Source organism: Cydia amplana, chromosome 19, assembly GCF_948474715.1.
Source record: "Cydia amplana chromosome 19, ilCydAmpl1.1, whole genome shotgun sequence".
Lineage (NCBI taxonomy): Eukaryota > Metazoa > Arthropoda > Insecta > Lepidoptera > Tortricidae > Cydia > Cydia amplana.
The window spans coordinates 13,460,828-13,483,058 of NC_086087.1; the positions used below are offsets into that span (position 1 = coordinate 13,460,828).

The window sequence follows — 22,231 nt, forward strand, 5'->3', positions numbered from 1 at the left end:
AAGCCCGTTCTCACAAAAATGTTTGAACTCCATACAAAATTTCAACCCCTTTTTCACCACCTTGAGATATAAATTTTCAAAAACGCTGAAATTTTTTTTTTTCGTTTTAATACCTTTTTATGAAGTTTCAAGTTCCTAGCTTAAAATAAAATTTGTACCCTGTACAAACTTTCAACCCCTTTTTAAACCTGTTAGGGGATGAATTTTACAAAACGCTGAAATTACTTGTATTATCTTCTAATAATATCCTCAAATACAAAGATTCAAGTCCCGCGCTCGAAAAAATTTTTGATATCCATACAAACTTTCAACCCCTTTTTCGTCACCTTAGGGGGATGAATTTTCAAAAACACTGAAATTAGTTTTCTTGTGTTTAAATTTAATATCTTTTTGCAAATTTTCAAGTTCCTACCTTAAAATAAAATTTGCACCCCAAGACGAACTTTCATCTCCTTTTTAAATCCCTTAGGGGTTTGAACTTCCAAAAACGTTGCAATTACCTTATTTTGTAATCGGCTATCATGCCTTTCTAAGAAGTTTCAAAGCATTTGTTATGGATTCAAACTTTTAACCCCTTTTTTACCACTTTACGGGATGAATTTTCAAAAACGCAGAAATTTGTTTTCTTGTATTTTAATAATATATCTTTTTACGAACTTTCAAGTACCTAGCTTAAAATAAAATTTGAACCACATACAAACTTTCAACCTCTTTTTAACCCTGTTAGGGGATGAATTTTACAAAACGCTGAAATCACTTTTCTTGTCTTTTCATTATATCCCCAAATACAAAGATTCCAGTCCCGCGCTCGAAAAAATGTTTGATATCCATACAAACTTTCAACCCTTTTTTCACCACCTTAGGGGATGAACTTTCAAAAACGCTGAAATTAGTTTTCTTGCATTTTAATAATATATCTTTTTACGAACTTTCAAGTACCTAGCTTAAAATAAAATTTGAACCACATACAAACTTTCAACCTCTTTTTAACCCTGTTAGGGGATGAATTTTACAAAACGCTGAAATTACTTTTCCTGTCTATTAATAATATCCCCAAATACAAAGATTCCAGTCCCGCGCTCGAAAAAATGTTTGATATCCATACAAACTTTCAACCCTTTTTTCACCACCTTAGGGGATGAATTTTCAAAAACGCTGAAATTATTTTTCTTGTATTTTAATAATATATCTTTTTACGAACTTTCAAGTACCTAGCTTAAAATAAAATTTGAACCACATACAAACTTTCAACCTCTTTTTAACCCTGTTAGGGGATGAATTTTACAAAAGGCTGAAATTACTTTTCTTGTCTTTTATTAACATCCCCAAATACAAAGATTCAAGTCCCGCGCTCGAAAAAATGTTTGATATCCATACAAAATTTCAACCCTTTTTTCACCACCTTAGGGGATGAATTTTCAAAAACGCTGTGTTGAGGATTGGAGAAGGACCAGGCAGAATAAAAAATTGTTTAAAAATAGAAATGTACTGTATTCTGCCGCTACAAGTACATATAAAAAAAATAGAAAAATCAGTTGCTTGTTACAAGTTCAAAATTGCATTGTCACAGTCGCTAGATCGAATCTCATAGACAGAGGTCGCCCCCGTCTCACCGCAGCCCCCGTTGAAGCCTTGCGTTTCGTTCCAACATGCCCGCCCACGTTGAAAGCTTGTTCTTTCAACTGAAGATTTACTTTTCGACTGGTAGTGGACATATTTTGCTGAACGCACGACGGATGATCCCAGACGACGTCCGGATGTCGGCCACGCGATTGATGCCATCAGATCCAGGGATGACGCTAACGATTCTGCCGAGCTTCCATTTCAGTGGAGGCAGGTTGTCTTCTTTGACGACGACCATGGTATCGGTTGAAAGTTGACCCTTGGCTTGCCTCCATTTGGTTCGCTCCTGAAGCTCAGAAACATATTCTTTATACCAGCGAACCCAGTAGTGTTGCCTCAACTGTTCGATCCTCTGGTACCGTGTAAGTCTCAAAGGAGGAATCTCTGTCAGACAGGGAGTCGGAAGAGCTGTGAGTGGTCGTCCGATTAAAAAATGGCCTGGAGTAAGTGGTAGCAGATCAGAAGGATCGCTGGTTAAAGGAGTAAGAGGCCTGGAATTTAAAATTGCCTCTATTTGACACAGTGCGCAATAAATCTCTTCAAACGTTAAATGACAGTTACCTAAGACTCTAACTAAATGGTGTTTAGTAGATTTCACCCCGGCTTCCCACAAACCGCCAAAGTGTGGTGAATATGGTGGAATAAAGTGGAACCTAATGCCGTCATTGGCTGCAGACTCAGATAACGTCTTCGCATGACTGGTAAGGAATCTCTTTAAATCATTGTATGCCCCGACAAACTGGGTTCCATTGTCGGAGTATATGTCAGAAGGTAAGCCGCGGCGACTAACGAATCGCTTCAATGACGCCATGTAACCTTCTGCAGACAAGTCACTACATAGTTCAAGGTGTACACATTTCGTTTTAAAACACACAAAGATCACGATGTATACCTTTATGGTTTGACTACCACGACCCTTTCGAGACGCAGCCAGTATAGGACCGGCATAATCTACGCCAACCACCTCGAAAGGAAAGCCTGGCGTTATTCGCGGTGAGGGTAAGTTGCCCATGAGGGGCGCTATAGTTGCACCGCGCATACGAGTGCACAGGACGCATTTGTAATACGTTGACCTAGCTTGGGTACGACCACCGATTGGCCAATAAGTAGACTTTACGTACGCTAGCATGGCTTGAGGTCCCGCGTGTAACAAAATGATGTGAACGGAATTGAAGTATGTCACCGTTATAAAATGCCCCTTCGGCAAGATAGCTGGATGCTTTTTGTCGAAGTTAAAAGGCCCGTTTCGAAGTCGTCCGCCTACACGCATAAGTCCTTCAGAATCCACGAAAGGATTCAGTTTTGTAAGCGGGTCTTTGGGTTTGAGTAAGGTTTTATTTTTAACATCATCATATGAGTAAAATGATTCTATTTGCGATAATTTTACTAAAGTATTCATAGCCGCCTGAAGTTCTTTAGTGTTAAGAAATCCCGAATTTCTTACACTACCCGGTCGCGCGTTATTGATAAACCGTAGAACGTAAGCGGTGACCCGTTTGAGTTTGGTAAAATTGGAAAATTTCGTAAGATTCAATTCTGATAGAGGGGATAGTGTAGCTTCGCACGCTACATTAGCAATGATTACCTCAGCCTTAACTTCATCACTATCCCTGCTTGCGTGGTGATTTTTGGGCCAGTCCTCTTGATCATTACATAGGAATGCTGGACCATTCCACCAAATATCAGCCGCAGCAATTGAACCCGCATCGAGTCCGCGTGAAACCAGATCAGCTGGATTGTCCTTAGTAGGTACGTGTCGCCAAGGCCAACCGCCAGTAATTTCGAGTATATCAGCTACGCGATTTCGTACGAATACCTTGAGTTGGTTTGGTACCATTCTAAGCCATCCTAACACGATCATGGAATCGGTCCAAAATGTACAACCGTCTGCTTTCATGCGAAGTGATGTTAGTGCTTTTTGGTAAAGCTGTGCTCCGATCAAAGCTCCGCATAATTCCATTCGGGGAATAGTTACCGGCCGAAGTGGAGCTACCCTACTTTTTGCCATGAGTAACCGAGTAACTACTCCTGTGTTAGTGATAGTGCGTACGTACAAACAAGCTCCGTACGCAGATTGAGACGCATCCGTAAAAATATGGAATTCCACTCGCGACGCGTGGATTCCTACGACACTACGAGGAATGCATAAGTGGTTTAACTCCGGTAAAGACTTTGTTATACTATGCCACTTTTGGGAAATCTCTTGAGGCACTTCATCATCCCAAGAAACTCGCGAAAGCCATAGAAGCTGAAGTAGGATTTTACCCTGAATGACAACCGGCGATAAAAGACCTAGAGGGTCAAATATTTTTGCTATCGTGGAGAGGATAAACCGCTTGGTTAACTTTTCAGGGTTTTTTCCTAAGTCGATAGTGAAATACAAGACATCGGCTCCACTTTTCCAACCTAGCCCTAGCGTCTTACTTTCGTCCAAGTTGCCTAGATTTAGATTTCTAGAATCGTCACTATGTTCATTTATGAGCCTAGGTTCATTTGAACGCCATTTGCGTAAATTCATACCAGCACTTTTAAGTACTGCACTGACCTGAGTTATAATGCTGGTGGCTTCTTGCTCAGTGTCAGACCCGGACAAAAAGTCATCCATGTAAAAGTCATGGGCAATAATTTCAGTGAGTCGAGGGTCCGAGCAGTCCAGTGATAACTGTTTAAGGCACCTAACAGCTAAGAACGGAGCACTGGCCGTACCGTAAGTGACCGTATTTAATTTATATATGCACAGAGGTTCAGATGGATCATTGCGCCAAATGATTTGTTGCAAATACCTATCGTCAGGGTGCACGACTATCCTCCTATACATTTTTTCCACGTCAGCCGTGTACACAAAGCGGTATTGCCTAAAACGTAACAAGATAGCTATGAGATCGTCCTGAATAGTAGGTCCTACATACTGAATGTCGTTCAGCGTTACCCCGGTAGACGTGCGCGCACTAGCATTGAACACGACCCGGAGCTTTGTCGTGAGGCTAGATAGCCGTAACACGCCGTGAAAAGGCAAAAAGTTTCCTACTAACTCATTGGAAGTAACCTTGGACATGTCTCCCAAAGTCTCGTATTCGTTCATAAAATCTTTGTACATAGGCTTCAATTGCGGCTGCCGTTCTAGTCTGCGCTCTAACGACAGAAAACATTGTTTTGCCCGCTCGTAAGAATCGCCCAACGAAGATGCAGGCTGCTTTAAAGGATACCTAACCATAAACCTACCGTCCGGTAACCGAGAGGTATTTTTAACAAAGTGTTCCTCGCAAGCCCGTTCATCGTTGGTATAATAAGCCGTCGCGGGTTTTATTGTTGCTTCGTCTAACTTCCAAAAACGCGCCAATTCGTCATCTTGATTATTCATTTGAACAAAATTGCAACAAATGTTTTTAGAGTTAGGATTATGCGCATCACGCCCAGACACTACCCAACCTAGCTTGGTCTCATAAACGGTGGGCTTGTTTCGTCCCAATTTAATTCTATCGTAGCCTAACAATTCCCAAAAGACCTCGGCGCCAAGAATAATATCGATAGCTGCCGGCGAGTGGAACTTAGGATCAGCCAAGACTAAATGTTCAGGTATGTCTAACATTGATACATTTACCTTTTCCAAAGGTAAGTCGCATGTAGCTTGTGGAACTACGTAAAATGACCTTTTCATGCTAAAACTTTTGTCAAACAAAGATGAAAACCTTGCGTCACATAATTTATGTACGCTCGACTTTATATTTTGAATACCAGTTAAAGACGCATTTACCTCCCTAATAGGTAAGTTAAGTTTTTTGCAAAAGTCAGCTCTAATAAAATTGGGTGAAGACCCGTTGTCCAAAAATGCGCGTGCTATATGTGGTTTACCGTCGCGATCATGTACTTCTACTAGCGCAGTAGACAGTATGACTTGACCTTCCAAAGCAGGATGGGCCGGCAACGTAACGCTCATGACGCTGCTGTTAGAACTGCAGCCGGGTTCCGGTTCGGACTCGTCGTGCTCGCTCGGACTGCTGGGAGTCACTTCTATCGCCGGCATTGCTACTGGAGCCTTCGACGGCAACCTATCCACGTGTATAAGCGAGTTATGACGTAATGAACACGACTTGCACGGACCACGCCTACAATACTTTTTTTTTTATTATTATTATTAAATCTGTTTATTTCAAATAATAATAGAATTACAATTTCTAAAACCTAGTTACAATCTTTAATATTTAAGATTTTATTAACTAGGTAGAGCGGGGACTTATTCCCTAGTCTTAAGTTCTAATAATATTTATTATAATTATGTATTTATATATGTTTATGTGTATATGTATTATATCTATGTGCTTACTTATTTATTAATTATTCTTGTACTATGGAATTCAGTTCTTTTTTTATTATATATTTAATCTTATTAGGTTTATTACTTATATCTAGTAATACTCTATTAGGAAAGTTGTTTAGAATAGTAGGTAAGTATGCATTCCAGACTCTATTGCCATATTCATTATTTGTTTTAGGGACTTTAAACTGAGGTTCATTGGGTAATCGCCGGAGGTTGGCCGGTCTATTGTATCTATCCAGCTTTCCTAATAAGTCTTTGTATTCAAGAATCATAGCCAGTTTTACTTTATTAAATATGCTAAGTACTCTACAATATTGAAATAGTTTATCATAGTTATTCTTATATTTTTGCTTTATTTTTAATGGAACTATGGTTTTTAGTATTCTTATTTGTATATTATAAATTCTGTGTAGGTATGTGTTGTATGTTCGTCCGTAGCTAGATATTCCGTAGTTAATTACCGAATCTGCTAGGGCCATATATAGCAAGCGGAGTGTGTTGTATGGCATTTTGTGTTTGAGTATGCTTAAATTGCTAAGTATTGCCCTAAGTTTATTACACACATGGTCAACGTGAGGCCCCCAGTTGAATTTGCTGTCAATTTTTAAACCAAGGTAAGTATGGTTTTCAACTACCTCTAACGACTCACAATTGCAGCTTGATAAACGAGAGTGCATACACAAGTGTTCGTGGGCTATTATTCTAGGAGTTGTGCTAATCTTAATATACGGTGAGTGGATATACATTATTTTAGTTTTGTTATAGTTAAGGGATAGCCCTACGTCATGTGCCCACTTCGCTATGTGCCCGGGTTTTAAGCAATTCAAACATACTTTCATCCCTTGAACCTTATCTGCACGTTCTTTATTAGATAACGCGAGAAAGTCGGGGCACTCAAATAACCAATGACCACGCTTACATAACGGACATTCATATGTAAAAAGTGGGCTACTCACAGTATCGGTTTGACGTTCATCTAGTCCTACGAAACATTTTTCCTTTACCCGTCGTACGGCGGAGCGCGCGTGCGCCGCGGGGGCAGCGCCGGCGCCGGCGGCGAGCGGCCAGGACGCGCGACGCCCGGGGCCCTCCATCGCCATGGTTTCCAATAGATCCGCACGATCGCTGAGGAAATGTATGATAGCATCGAAAGTAATTGTTTCGCAACTAGGCACAAACTCCTCCCACTCTCGTCTAGTAACATTGTCAAGTTTTTGACATATTATATACACTAATAATGTGTCCCAATGGGTGGTTGGTTCATCAAGGGTCGCTAACGCACGTATATTTTTACATATCGTGTCAATAAGATGCCGAATAGCTGTTGATGACTCCTTGGTAATTGGGGTTATATTAAATATGGCCTTAATATGATTATTCACTAATAACCGCTTATTATTGTATCTGTCGCATAATAACTGCCAAGCTATTTTATAGTTACTACTAGACAATGCCAATGATTGTACAATTACCGCGGCACTGCCTTCTAATGAAGCCCTCAAATAATGAAACTTGTTTACATCATCGATGGAGTCGTCATTATTTATCAAACTATCAAATGTGTCGCGGAACTCAAGCCATGTATCATACGAGCCTCCAAATTTGGGTAAAGAAATAGTAGGTAACTTACATTTTACATGTGGATGACGCCGTGTATTGTTGTCGGAACCCCCATCGCTAGGCGCGACCTTGGTATGCATGTTTACCAATTCCTTGGCCGCCGCGACTGACGAGTAGTACAAATCCTCGAAATCAGACCTCTCGTCCAACTGGGCCTCGTCATCCTCGACCATATACTCCAACTTGGTTTGAATCTCGTCATACGTGTTGTAAACACATTCTAATTTAGCAATCCGAAGTTGCAGTTCCGTCACCTGAGCCGCACACAATGCTTTTTCGGCTAACTCGCGTATATAACCTGAAAATTTAGTTAATCGCGACTTAATATGACCCCTCTTTTTAACTAACTCTTTAATCAAGGCTTCATTCATCTTAAATTGCACTTAGTATTTACCTTTTTAGCACTATAAACACTCTGTTCCACCAACACCACCAGCACTATAAACTGAGAACGTAAACTAAAACACTTTCTTACGAATTTAATGTTAATTACTCCGATGTTGTTTACTATAAGCAAGCCGGCTAAGTTATGGCGATAAGTACCTATGTCGACCGGGCGTACCGTTAGATATGGCAAAAAACGTTTAGGTATCAGCGCTCGGCCGATGCACTTATTATGCAATTATGTAATTGAGATTTATTTGAGTTTTAAAGTATGATTTATTTGTATAGTAGTTTTAAAATAGGTTACGGTTATTGTTTAAAGGCCTAATATATTGTTTTTAAGTATAAGTTTCTTTCTAAATTGTGTCAAATAGAGGAATATTGTTGAAAATTAGCTATTAATGATTCTTACGTAAATGATTGAGAGATATTAAGGAACGGACTCACTTTTAGCTCCTCTTAACCTGTTCACTCCTTATCGACGTCGTCGGATTGTAGTTTTCCGGAATAATGGTAGAACAGTTGACCACTTCGTAGCTGATGGATGAAGATATAGCCGCCTCGGGATGTTTCAAGCTGCACTCCTCACTGGAAAGCCGGTATGTTGGATGCGCAGGAAATATGCCACACGATGCGTTTCTTCTTTTTCTCAGCCGTAATGGCGGTCCTTGGTCCTTAATATCTCGAAGCTCGCTGATTCAAATAATTATCTGGCATCGAAGACCATGTTGAGGATTGGAGAAGGACCAGGCAGAATAAAAAATTGTTTAAAAATAGAAATGTACTGTATTCTGCCGCTACAAGTACATATAAAAAAAATAGAAAAATCAGTTGCTTGTTACAAGTTCAAAATTGCATTGTCACAGTCGCTAGATCGAATCTCATAGACAGAGGTCGCCCCCGTCTCACCGCAGCCCCCGTTGAAGCCTTGCGTTTCGTTCCAACACGCTGAAATTAGTTTTCTTGTATTTAAATTTAATATCTATTTGCAAAGTTTCAAGTTCCTAGCTTAAAATGAAATTTGCACCCCAAGACGAACTTTCATCCCCTTTTTAACCCCCTTAGGGGTTGAATTTCCAAAAACGTCGCATTTACTTTATTTTGTAATCGGCTATTATGCCTTTCTAAGAAGTTTCAAAGCATTTGTAATGGATTCAATCTTTCAACCCCTTTTTAACCCTGTTAGGGGATGAATTTTCAAAAACGCTGAAATTACTTTTCTTGTCATATAATAATATCCCCATATACAAAGTTTCAAGTCCCACACTCACAAAAATATTTGATCTCCATACAAACTTTCAACCCTTTTTTCACCACCTTAGGGGATGAATTTTCTAAAACGCTGAAAGTATTTTTTTTGTATTTTAATAATATATCTTTTTACGGACTTTCAAGTACCTAGCTTAAAATAAAATTTGAACCACATACAAACTTTCAACCTCTTTTTAACCCTGTTAGGGAGTGAATTTTACAAAAGGCTGAAATTACTTTTCTTGTCTTTTAATAATATCCCCAAATACAAAGATTCAAGTCCCGCGCTCGAAAAAATGTTTGATATCCATACAAACTTTCAACCCTTTTTTCACCACCTTAGGGGATGAATTTTCAAAAACGCTGAAATTAGTTTTCTTGTATTTAAATTTAATATCTATTTGCAAAGTTTCAAGTTCCTAGCTTAAAATGAAATTTGCACCCCAAGACGAACTTTCATCCCCTTTTTAACCCCCTTAGGGGTTGAATTTCCAAAAACGTCGCATTTACTTTATTTTGTAATCGGCTATTATGCCTTTCTAAGAAGTTTCAAAGCATTTGTAATGGATTCAATCTTTCAACCCCTTTTTAACCCTGTTAGGGGATGAATTTTCAAAAACGCTGAAATTACTTTTCTTGTCATATAAGAATATCCCCATATACAAAGTTTCAAGTCCCACACTCACAAAAATATTTGATCTCCATACAAACTTTCAACCCCTTTTTCACCACCTTGGGGGATGAATTTTCAAAAACGCTGAAATTAGTTTTCTTGTTTTTTAATATAATACATTTTTACAAAGTTTTAAATTCCTAGCTTAAAATAAAACTTGTACCCCATACAACCTTTCATCCCCTTTTTAACCCCCTTAGGGGTTGAATTTTTGAAAATCGCTTCTTATCTCTTGTACACTTTATAAATGCAACCTAGTGTGCAAATTTCAACTTTCTAGCTTTTGTAGTTTCGGCTCTGCGTTGATGAATCAGTCAGTCAGTCAGTCAGTCAGGACACTTGCATTTATATATATAGATATTTTTTCACAGGTGACGAACGACACTTACTCGCGATGAATGAAACTTGTACTTCGTTGATGTTATGTACTTTACGCCAATAAGCGACGGCAGCGTATGCAGTGGGAGCAGCATCGCAAAAGATGTGAAGTTCGAGTTCTATAGTCGTCTCATTCTGGCGCAAGGTGTGGCAGCGAGCGTTATCAGTATTATCGCGCTCGCTCATAACTTGTTCGTCGTGAAAATAAAACCTCGGAATGCGCAAATCTTTCAAAGTTTGTAATTCCGTTATCCAGTTGCGAAATACTGTATATTCAATCGTAGGAATCTCATCGTCCCATTTAGTATCCGTTCTCCAGATATTTCGTAGCATTATTTTAGCTTTAACAGTAAATGGCGCAAGAAAGCCAAAAATGTCAAATATTGACATATAGATGCGCAGGAGTTCCCGCTTCGTAGGTTTTCTTTGCAGGTTAATTATCTCCGTCGGAATGCGTTTAAGTGATAAATCAAAGCCGAATGTGTCGCTGGCCGGGTACCATAGCAACCCGAGCGTTCTCTCAGGTACGTCGTCGCATCCGGTTTTGAACCTTATTGCCTTATCACTTAAGGTTTCTTTTGGCGTGCATTCCAAGACTTCGGGTTTGTTAGAAATCCAATTCCTTATTTCGAAGCCACCTTGTTTGTGGATTTCGGAAACTTCTGTTATCATCTTGATAGCTAACTGCTCGTTGTCCACACTCTCGATGTAGTCATCCATATAATGTGACTTCAGGATGGCTTTGACCGCTTCAGGCATTTCGTTTTGGAATCGCATTGCATTTTTATTTTTAATATGTTGTGCAATGAATGGAGAACAATTGGTTCCAAATAACAATGACGTCATAACGTAGGTTTTTAGTTCGCTGTTTGCGTTTTCGCGCCATAAAAATCGTAATGCGTGCTGATCTTCTTTCGTTATCTTGATGCGAAGGAAGAATTCTTTTATATCGCCCATAATTGCAACAGGTTTTTCTCGAAAGCGTAACATGATGCCCAGTAAAGACTGAAGTAGGTCAGGACCCTGGAGTAGGTAGTCGTTCAGGGAGCGACCGGCGGTGGCGGCTGAGGCGTCATGCACAAGTCTCAATTTTTTCTTGTTTTTGTTATCGACTCCGAAATGGGCTAAATAAAATATGCGTTTATGTGGCGCTAACAATTCGTCGTCTGATAATAATCGGGCGTAATTGTTTTCAAGTAGATGATTAATACGCTCCGTATACCTAGAGGCGTATCCTTCATCTGACAGCATTCTTCTTTCCACAGCGAGGAATCTCTTGTAAGCATTTGGGTAAGAGTCAGGCAGTTTAGCATCATTTTTCCATGGTAAACTAATTTCATAACTCCCGTTAATTAATTTTGCAGAGTTATCAATGATGTTGACTGCGCGAATGTCGTCCTTATTTACGCGTGGCTTAGAGTTCACTCCTATTGATTCGAGCGCAAACGATCGGCGAACCAGTTCATGAAGTTGTTTATCTGCGCTGTCGCTAAGTGCATCGCTTGACGATTGAGGTAATGAGTGTGTGTCTGCGTCTGTGCATGTGTGTGTCTCCCGCCGCGCGGCAAGTATGTCCGCGGGGGTGGCGGTGGAGGGCGGAGTGCATGCGTTGCAGATTTCGGCGGCCGGTTTAGCGCGCTCATACAGCACGGTTGTCAAGGCATGCTCGGCGGTCAAAGGTCGGCCGAGTACAGCTGCAGGTAAGGTTCCATGTAAACACCAACCGAGTTTTGTTAATGTGGCACAAGGTTCAAAATTGCCCCGATAAACAGTCTTTAGCGGCATTATCAAATGGTAAAAATCCTGTCCGATTAATAACTTCGGTTCCATATTACAGCGGGGGAAAACACTTGTTAGGTCGCGTAAATAATCGTAAGAGTCTAAGTTCACGTTAGATAGGTCCAGTGTTGGTAAGTCTAGCTCACTCATTTTTCGCGCACGTAAGTCATACATTTCACCACTTGAGTTCGAGATTTTAAAGTTCACAGTTTCACTTATACACTCGAATTTAGATTTCCATGCACATTTCATGCTTATTGTCTTTGGCTGACCTTGAAGGTTGACACAGTTAGCAAGATCAGCTGATATGAGACTCACTGCGGCCCCATCGTCTAGAAGGGCGTATGTAGCAATAGTGCCGCCAGATCCATGCAGGTTCACTCGTACAGACTTTAGGTAAACACTATCACTATCACTAGGTTCCACGACAGTATTTGTTACGATTGCGGTCGTGGGATTGTTGTTGGCAGATTCATCTGTCGCGCTTAATGTTGGCGTATTATTTGGGTCTTCGTTAGTGCTGTTATTGCGTGGCGCTGCACTGGCTGCGTTAGGTTTATTCGGCCAGTGAAGGAGGCGGTGGTGGGGTAGCCCGCAGCCGTCAACATCGCACGATGCGGCCGGGCAGGTTTCTTTCCCGTGGCCTAGCAACAGGCATTTATGGCATATTCTATTTATTTTGACAAAGCGCCATTTATCCTTGCGTAGCGCGCGTTTAAATTTAATGCAATTAGTCAGCGGATGATAAGACACCTTACAAAACTTGCACTTCGTGTTAGTATCATTATCGTTGTTTAAAATGGGGTGAACTTGAAGTTTTCGGTCTTCCATCTTTTTGGGAAACTTGTGTTCATTTTGAGAATGGATATGAGTTACACCAGCGGCGGCGATCTTCGTAGCTTCTTTGTGCAGGAACTCAGAGAATAACTGCAATTTAGCTTTATTTGTATCGCTATGTTCGTATATATAGTCTGCCCACTTGTTGATAAGCGCACTGGGACACTTTGATATAACGATGCTTAGTAACTCAGGGCTTCGAAGATGATCGGTCTGCTTAATAGACTCTGCAGCTGCCACGTAATTCTTCACTCTGACGGCGAAGTTCACCAACTCGATATGATACGCTTGCGGTAAAGGTTGCAATTTTTTAAATTGTGTTAAGATTTTATTTATGATTAGGTCGGGTCTTCCGAATCGTAGCTCTAGTGCGTCTAGGATGGCGCGTGGTGAGGTATCGGTCGTAAATAAAGACGAGACCGTTTCTTTAGCTTCACCACGGAGACATTTCTCTAATCTCGCGATATTTTCAGTATCACTATAGTTGCATAACTTCGTGGATTGTTCGTATGATTTTTTAAATTGAATCCACTCGAGCGATTCACCAGAAAATAACGGTAAGTCCTTAGACGTGGCTAATCGAGATAAAAGCCGAGTATTAGCACTTTGAGTTGTAGTAGCTAGTTTTTCCATTGCTTGTGCTAGGGTTTGAAGTGAGCTGGGTCCGGGGTTCGGTTCTTGCCAAGGGGTCGCGAGAACGCGTTCGTCTTGATCGTCTTGGCGACTTTTCTCGAGCCACTGTTCCACTTTTTGAGATGTTTCGGACAAAATAGATCGTTGTTCTCCACTGCAACGGGACTTCTGAGAATATTCTTCATCCAGCTTAGCGAGTTCAGCGTCTAGCTTTTTATCTATTAACTCTTTCTCGATCCTAGCTTTAGCTTCGGCGGCGTCTAACTGTAATTGTTTTCTTTTTGCCTGTAGTGAAGACATCGAAGTTTTATTTGAAGTATTAGATCGGTGATAACCATGTTCAGTTTCAGTTTTGATGCTACCCTCTTTCGCGGTGGGCTGAATCTGCAAACTGAGTGCCTTCGCGTTGAACTGGCTCGCGTGATCCATAAATTCTTCTTCTTTGGAGTTCTTTGGGCATGGCACTTCACTCTGAGCATCCGTGGCATGTTTCAACTTCTCTCTTTCGAGAGCACCCCGCGTTTTAACCATTGTGTGCGGAGGCGTGTGGAACATTCCTTTGCGTCCTGACATCCGTGCTCCTCTGGATCCGGTTTGATAGGACCATGTGTAGCTGACGATTGCAGCCACAGGTGGAGAGGAGCGAAATAAGAACAACTAGGGATACTTTTTGAGGTAAGTGTTAGAGCGCATGGACATGCGTGTATCGCTCGGAAGCGTATAGGGAACTGACGTTGATTGGTCGATAGCCGAGGCTCGTTGCACACATATGCATGCTCTCGCGCACACTTTATTAACACATAGAAAACAGCAGTGGTAAGCAAGGTAAGTACCTACATATTATTTTTATAATATTTAACTAAAATGTATATTAATTACTAAGTTTTATGTTTCAGGTTACTCATTTCAGGTCCAGTACATTGCGTCGTCTACAGTTACCTTTCTGGAAAGTACACCTATTTGATGTTTTCAATAATCTTCGACATTGGCCGAAATATATGAAATAATAACCTAACAATGCCACACTATAAGAGAATGAGTCGAAACAACAACCTAGGTACATAAGTATACCTATAGGTACTATCGCCAATGATCATCCCAACCCTTTTCTACCTTCAAACAAAGAAATCGTTAAGCAAATATCACCCCCCGAATATTAACCGCCAGCGCCCCCTGGCGGATCAAAAATTCAACATTAGTTACGCTCGCGAAGGGTTGACTAGGGTATTGACGGAAGTTATCTGCGGCTTGTACTAGTAATGAATTGATAATTTATGCATGCAAACTGTGAAGTGGATTGACAGTTGACAAAGAAGGTTATTATGAGCTGTTTCGTGACGCAAGTTACGTATGCCTTTAAAGGGGCCCACTGATTAACAGTCCGCCGGACGATATCGGCCTGTCAGTTAGAACAAAAAGTTGACAGCTCCGAACAACTGACAGGCCTATACCGTCCGGCGGACTGGTAATCAGTGGGCCCCCTTAAGGCTATTATGCATGACATAATTTTTGTTTTAAAAACTTTTGTACAACGTGTTTACATGTTGGAAAACTCGAGCGTTGATGAACTGAAATAGAAGTCTTAGGGCCCCCCCACATCTAGCGTCTCCCGAACGTCGACGCCGCGCTCCCGCAGCGGCGACGCGACGCTGCGGCGCCTCTCGAACGTCGACGTCGCAGTGACGTCCGCGCGGCGTCGACGCCGCGCCCACGCAGCGCCGACGCCGCGCTCGCGCAGCGCCTCCGCGACGCCAGCGGCGACCAACGTCCAGTCAGACGCTCCGACGCTCGACAGCCGCCACTGACGTCGAGGCGCGGCGCTAACGCGGCGCCGACGCCGCGCGGACGTCACTGCGACGGCGACGTTCGAGAGGCGCCGCAGCGTCGTGTCGGCGCTGCGGGAGCGCGGCGTCGACGCCGCGCGGGCGTTGGTGAGGCGTCGACGTTCGGGAGACGCTAGATGTGGGGGGGCCCTTATACCAAACAAAAAGTGACTAAACGCTCCAATGGAATGACGGAACCCGGATTTGGCTTTTTTTCTTTGGTAAGTACCTATATGACATCTATTTCAGTTTATAATTTATATATAGTAGTGTGACTACTTTGATTTGTTGTGTTTGAACATCTTTACAGTGCGATATAAAAAAAAAGAAAATAAATGAGGGCGCCACTTTCTTCGTAACTGTCACATTTTTGACGTGAAATGCTTAAATATGAAAACAATTTTCTATGGAAATTGTTTAATTCCATTTTATTTCAATTCTACTCTTTCATGTCGCTCTGTACAGTTGATCACAATGTCATCATGTCGGTATTTATGGTCAAGTGAAGGGAGGGGGGTGTTGGTGACTTGTGCAATTACTCTCGCATAAATTGACATAACATAATAACAATAAAACATGTGTTATAACTTATAACAGTTCAGTGCTCGGAAAGCATCATTTATAACCTAAAGTTGAACTGCGGATAGGTTTATTCTTTAGCATAAAGACATCTATGTTCAATTAGTCTTGATAATACTTTAATTAAGCTATCGCTCCTGGTGGTGAATGGGAACAGGGACTGTGCATATTGAAACATTACAATCCCTGCCAATTCCACAATTATTTACCGCGTGCTATTATCCCTCGCTTTCCTATTGAGTGGGGCCATGAAACGGGCGTGGTTTACTCGTGAAGATCTAAGACATTATCCCCTAGCCGTATACGGCCAGTGTGACTGCTTACTAGAGATTCGAGCATCGCTGATGCATTGAATATAACATGGCAATTTAATACATTCGAAAAAGTAAGTCGGGTATTAATTAAATACATTTTATTTAACTGCTTCTCCAACAATTAGAGCTTTAGTTTGTAGACGATAATGCGACACAGTTGGGGCCACCTCTCCACTGCATTCCACAGGCACGCTGTGTACTTTAGGCTAAGTTCAGATGAACGCGCGGCGATGGAGGATTTGATGTCTAGGTTTTGTTGCAGATCTTTGCAATAAAATTTGGAAAAAAACCTTTTCAAGGGTCATTAAATCTCAGGAGGTTATAAAAAAAAATTGAATACCGAATCGCTGATTGCGAACCGTATGGCCCCACATACAATCGTCAGGCGTCTGCCGCACTCGCGACTGTCTGCGACGCCCGCGGCGACGCTCCAAGAGCTCACACAACGCTCGTTGAAAAATTAATATATAGACGGATGCACTATGTAGCGTGGGGGGCGTTTGATGTCTACATTCTATTGCAGATTTTTGCAATATCTGAAACCGAAATCTTTGAAAATAGCGTTTTTAAGATGTCCATACATAATTAAATAGGTAGCTCCTGCAAGTAGTTCAATGATTGCTCTACATAATTAACTAGGTAACTATTTCGGCTCAGTGATCCAAAGAGAATCTTGGCCGCTGAAACGAGAGCGTGCCACCTGTCCCGACCCTGCGCAACTTCATGGCGACCATAGGACGACCGACTGGTAGCCGTCCGGTGGGTCGGCCCAAGTATCGCTGGGAAGACAGGTGACGGCGGATCTGTTTCAGTTTCGCGTCAGTAACTGCCTCTACTATAATAAATACTTTAAAGTTGTTCCTACTATATACATCGTGTATACAGCGTGTTCTTTTTCCGACAACAATTTTAAAGCGTGAATTTCCGCGTTTGAATATTTCCGATGATTACAAGAGTCGAATGTTCGCGCGCGACTTCATCCGAAGCCGTCCTTTGACGTACTCGTGGGCTCTAATGAGCCAATATTAGGGTTAGCTCCATTTTTTTTTTCTAAGAAAAATATGTATGTTTATATGTTTACCAGAATTGTCAACTATTATACAATATAGAATGAAAAATATAACAAGTTTTACGAATATGGCGACAAATACAAATACTTTATTTATAGCGCCAAGTTACATGTCATGGTGATATTCATAGCATTAGGTACATATTCAATTTAATTGAAATAACACATAGTTTTTATAGCACTACGAGTATATACCTAGGGTAATTCGCCAGTAACTGGCCACCCTAAACTAAAAATGATTTTATTCACCTATAAACAGAATTCACTTTAGTATTAAGATGGCTAGTTATTGAAGGCTGCTTATACTAACATGAATTCTGTTTATAGGTGAATATAATAATTTTTAGTTTAGGGTGCCCAGTTACTGGCGAATTACGCTATATCTTTATTTTTTACTCAGTTGCCACCTTGAATTGAAACGATTATTTGACATCACCTCCACTGGCAGCCCTAGGCGACCGCAACACTTACCGGCAGTTTACGATAGCGATCCGCGTTAAAAGCGTATTAAAAACGCCCCGCGCGCACCTGACTTAATTGCTGTCTTTGATTATTCGCATCAGCCTGTATATCGCTAATTGTATTGATCTTTTGGTGTGAAAGTTTCAAGTGCGCTTGCTGTTTTTGACGCTGTGTTAATTAGGTGGAATATTTAATTGTTTTTTTTTTAAGTTTTTTAAGTTGATTAGGTACTTTTTGTTTTAATTTGGACATTTTAATGTTAATATCTGGGAGACCGAGCTTTGCTCGTAAAAACATATAAAAAATCGAAAATGCGCGTTTCCCCAGAGATAGGACCTATCTAGATCGATTTTTCGCCCCCGAATACCAAATATATAAATAAATATACAAGAATTGCTCGTTTAAAGGTATTAGATTAGATTTCTGCTCAAATCACGAGCTCTAGGAGAAAAAAAAATGTTCCATGTTTTTTAAGTGATTTAAAAACTCCGACGCAAAAAGAAGGGTGTTGCAGTTTTGTCCATGGTACTTACTAGCGAACAAAGATGCAAAATGTGGATCCATTCAAACTTATAAAATTTTGAAAGTAAGCAACCTAGAACCGGGCCTTCATTGGCGCAGGTACCTTAGTATGTTTTATTGAACACTGTATGTGTGAAAATCAGTCTGCACACCATTTACTCCACAACTATCCGGCATCCCTGATTAGGCAGCTACCCTCTCAAACACAATTAGCAGGATGATAATTAAAAGGGTCGGCAATCGCGTCCCGAGGCGGCGCGCAATCAATAAATCATCGCATCTCAAACCACTTGTTTATGGTCCTTTTTATACGGGCAGCAAGGATAGCGAACTAGGGCACATAAATAGGGGAATGAATAATAGTGCATGTTTACACTAGTAAACATTCGATAGCGTGACGAGCGTGCGCGTTTGCGTTATGTCTATTTTTGTATGGTATTTTGAACAGCGCGCAAAGCGGGACGTTTTAGAAACTCAAAATCCCATACAAAATGACACGTACGCGTTTGACGTCACGCTATCGAATGAAATTTACACTAGGGGTGGAGTCTGTTCGGAAAGAGTCGTGGAATGTATTGGGCCCCATACATTCTACGACTCTTCTCTTTCCGTACAGACTCTACGGTTTTGCAGAAAAACGACTAGATTTGAATGGTATTGGGCTGAATGAACGCAACAAGCGATCGACATTTTGACAGCCTGCCGGTTTCCAGCCGGGCTTTCCTGTACTACATCCAGGGGTCATTAACCGGTTACCGATTTCGGTTAATCGTAAACCGTGCACATTGCGTTCCGTTCTTCACACCTGTGTGTATCGCCAAGTAATACAAACTTGCACACGATACGCATGTAAACCCTACGAGTCATACGCAAACCACAAAACGCTCTCGCGAGATCCCTTACGCGCCGCTTTCCGACTGATAGCGTCATGTAGACCTTTCTTATTGTTCATTGTACAAATGCCTTGGAAAATGCCAAGGGGTATTGAAGTTATTCCGTAAATAAGGCAGTCAAGAATTGAAACAAAAATCAAAATTTAACGACACTGATAAACGAAACCGTAAACTGTTTACAAGGAGTTCTGCCTTCTCTTATCAATTATCTATGTGACACTGCTTTCATAGGCAGCGATAACCGCTTCCCATCAGGCTTGCCATATCCTTTTAGTTTATTTATCCAGGCATTCTGTTTATTATTACACAGAGTTTGCAATCGCGCAATTGCAAGTAGACTAAGGGCTCATTTACACGGCGTGCGAACTCGCAGGCGATTTTAGTTACATTGCGGATCATTGAGGTTACAACAGTTCAGGCGACCGATCAAATAACGCAATGTAATGAAACTCGCATGCGAGTTCTCGCACCGTCTAAATGAGTCCTTAGATTACATTTTCGATGCTAAATTCTTGCCTTTAAGATATGTACCTACTGACCCAAACCATCATACATCCAGACTAGCTAATCGTAAGATAACGGATTGTCTTCTTTTCCCTTTAACGACTTTGCATGCAAAAAGTAATGGATCTTGAGATATAAATTCAACTTTATTGCTTTATACAGATACTAAAGTGTCCAATATTATGATACCGAATTTAACATACCTACCAGATAAAAAGTAGCAAAGACAAAATGTGAATGGTGAGTCGCAAGGAAACCTGCATAGTGAAGAAATTTAAGTATGTGTGAATATCGTAGAACCAACGTACGATGAGATGAGAGAGCCCAAACCCTCTACACCTCAAACCTCTTGTACAATGAGAGAGGAGGCATATGACCATCAGTGGGACGTTAAAGGCAAGTAGGTAAATGACTGTATTTAGTTACCTAAATACTGTAAAAAAATACCGTATATCATAAACTCCTTTCAGTTTTGAACTAAATTAGATTTTGGCGATTATGATTTGGTGATTTGGTGGTGATGATGATGATGATGATGATGATGATGATTAATAATCTTCGTAAGAGTTCGCGTCATGCACAAATTCAAATAGAACTGTTGTGCAATTAATGTAAACAAGTTTCGGAAATGCCGAAATCACTCAATTCTTCTACGACTATAGAAATACTCAAGTGCATATGCACAATGCACATATTCTATACAACCTGCAAATTTACCACGTATGTTCTTGACAACAAATGGCAAACATGCAAAGCAAAGTATTAAAGTGATTACAAAAATCACAATAGCGCCACGCAATAAAAAAAAAACGGCCCAGAAATTGGACACATATTTACACCCCTTCTAAACTTGGATAAAGTCTAAGTTTTAAACTCTTATCACAAATTTCGGAAATGAAAAATGCACAAGTTTCTTAACACTTGTGCGACTACAGAAATGGTAAAGATTCTAATACAAACTGTACATTTATCCTCTTATACTGACAACAAATAGCAAACATGCAAAGCAAAGTATTAAAGCGATTACAAAATTCACAATACTGCTTCGCACTAAAAAAAGGGCCCAGAAATTGGACACATATTTACACCCCTTCTAAACTTGGACAAAGTCTAAGTTTTAAACTCTTATCACAAATTTCGGAAATGAAAAATGCACAAGTTTCTTAACACTTGTGCGACTACAGAAATGGTAAAGATTCTAATACAAACTGTACATTTATCCTCTTATACTGACAACAAATAGCAAACATGCAAAGCAAAGTATTAAAGCGATTACAAAAATCACAATACTGCTTCGCACTAAAAAAAGGGCCCAGAAATTGGACACATATTTACACCCCTTCTAAACTTGGATAAAGTCTAAGTTTTGAACTCTTATTACAAATTTCGGAAATGAAAGATGCACAAGTTTCTTAACACTTGTGCGACTACAGAAATGGTAAAAAGTCTAATACAAACTGTACATTTATACACTCACGTTGACAACAAATAGCAAACATGCAAAGCAAAGTATTAAAGCGATTACAAAAATCACAATACCGCTTCGCACTAAAAAAAGGGCCCAGAAATTGGACACATATTTACACCCCTTCTAAACTTGGATAAAGTCTAAGTTTTAAACTCTTATCACAAATTTCGGAAATGAAAAATGCACAAGTTTCTTAACACTTGTGCGACTACAGAAATGGTAAAGAGTCTAATACAAACTGTACATTTATCCACTTATACTGACAACAAATAGCAAACATGCAAAGCAAAGAATTAAAGCGCTTACAAAAATCACAATACCGCTTCGCACTAAAAAAAGGGCCCAGAAATTGGACACATATTTACACCCCTTCTAAACTTGGATAAAGTCTAAGTTTTAAACTCTTATCACAAATTTCGGAAATGAAAAATGCACAAGTTTCTTAACACTTGTGCGACTACAGAAATGGTAAAGATTCTAATACAAACTGTACATTTATCCACTCACGTTGACAACAAATAGCAAACATGCAAAGCAAAGTATTAAAGCGATTACAAAAATCACAACAGCGCTTCGCACCAAAACAAAAGGCACCAGAAAGGGTTGTCCACATCGATACATATTTACACCCCCTCCCGAAACTTAGACAAAGTGTTCGTACACATTAGTGGGTGGCGGGGAGATTTTATTGCCACCTCTCTCGAAATATTGTCTGATTCATTAGAGGATATTTCACATTTAAGTTTCGTGTGAGTCTTAAGCCGGCTTCCTATGCGAGCGCGGATGAAATTATCTAACAGTGACATAATAGGTGGTTTTAACGGTAGTATAGCTTGCTTGGTAGTATTTGCTTGTGACAAAAGACACATTCCAGGCTAGCATACACCGGGCTCTTGGTAGAGCGCCTTGGAGAGCACTAGTCAAAGTGTCACGTCATTCAGCCATGAGGATACGACAAATATAGGATTGCGTATAAGTAGTCGTTTTGACGTAGTATAGTTTCACAGGAAATAATTAGGTAACATGGACAATTGATTGCGTGATAAAGACAGTGCTTGTGTCTTTCAAAAGCGCTGTGTTACTTTTATCACTTTTGTGTCC

General features: G+C 40.5%; 2 protein-coding genes across 3 annotated transcripts in view; both read right to left on the reverse strand.

Moving 5' to 3' along the window:
- Nucleotides 1-22,231, reverse strand: part of LOC134656994 (nucleoporin 88) — a 183,431-nt gene that overhangs the window by 128,023 nt on the left and 33,177 nt on the right. The window lies entirely within an intron of this gene.
- On the reverse strand, nucleotides 1,436-8,823 carry LOC134656776 (uncharacterized). 2 transcript variants are annotated; one of them, XM_063512300.1, is made up of 3 exons: nucleotides 7,572-8,823; nucleotides 6,898-7,066; nucleotides 1,436-1,909 (listed from the first exon to the last, which is right to left on the reverse strand). In XM_063512300.1, exons 2-3 carry the CDS (start codon nucleotides 7,039-7,041, stop codon nucleotides 1,691-1,693), a joined length of 363 nt encoding a protein of 120 aa, XP_063368370.1. In that variant the 5' UTR covers nucleotides 7,042-7,066; nucleotides 7,572-8,823; the 3' UTR covers nucleotides 1,436-1,690. The 2 variants fall into 2 exon arrangements, with proteins under 2 accessions (XP_063368370.1, XP_063368369.1); XM_063512299.1 differs by lacking the exon at nucleotides 1,436-1,909 and having other exon boundaries at nucleotides 6,741-7,066; nucleotides 7,572-8,810.

Excerpts from the sequence above, each read along its gene's own strand:
- LOC134656776 (XM_063512299.1), bottom strand. The coding sequence starts at position 7,932 with ATGAATGAAGCCTTGATTAAAGAGTTAGTTAAAAAGAGGGGTCATATT. Across the intron at positions 7,067-7,571 it reads GCGTCATCCACATGTAAAAT|CGATCGTGCGGATCTATTGG; the intron begins GTAAGTTACCTA and ends ACATTTCCTCAG.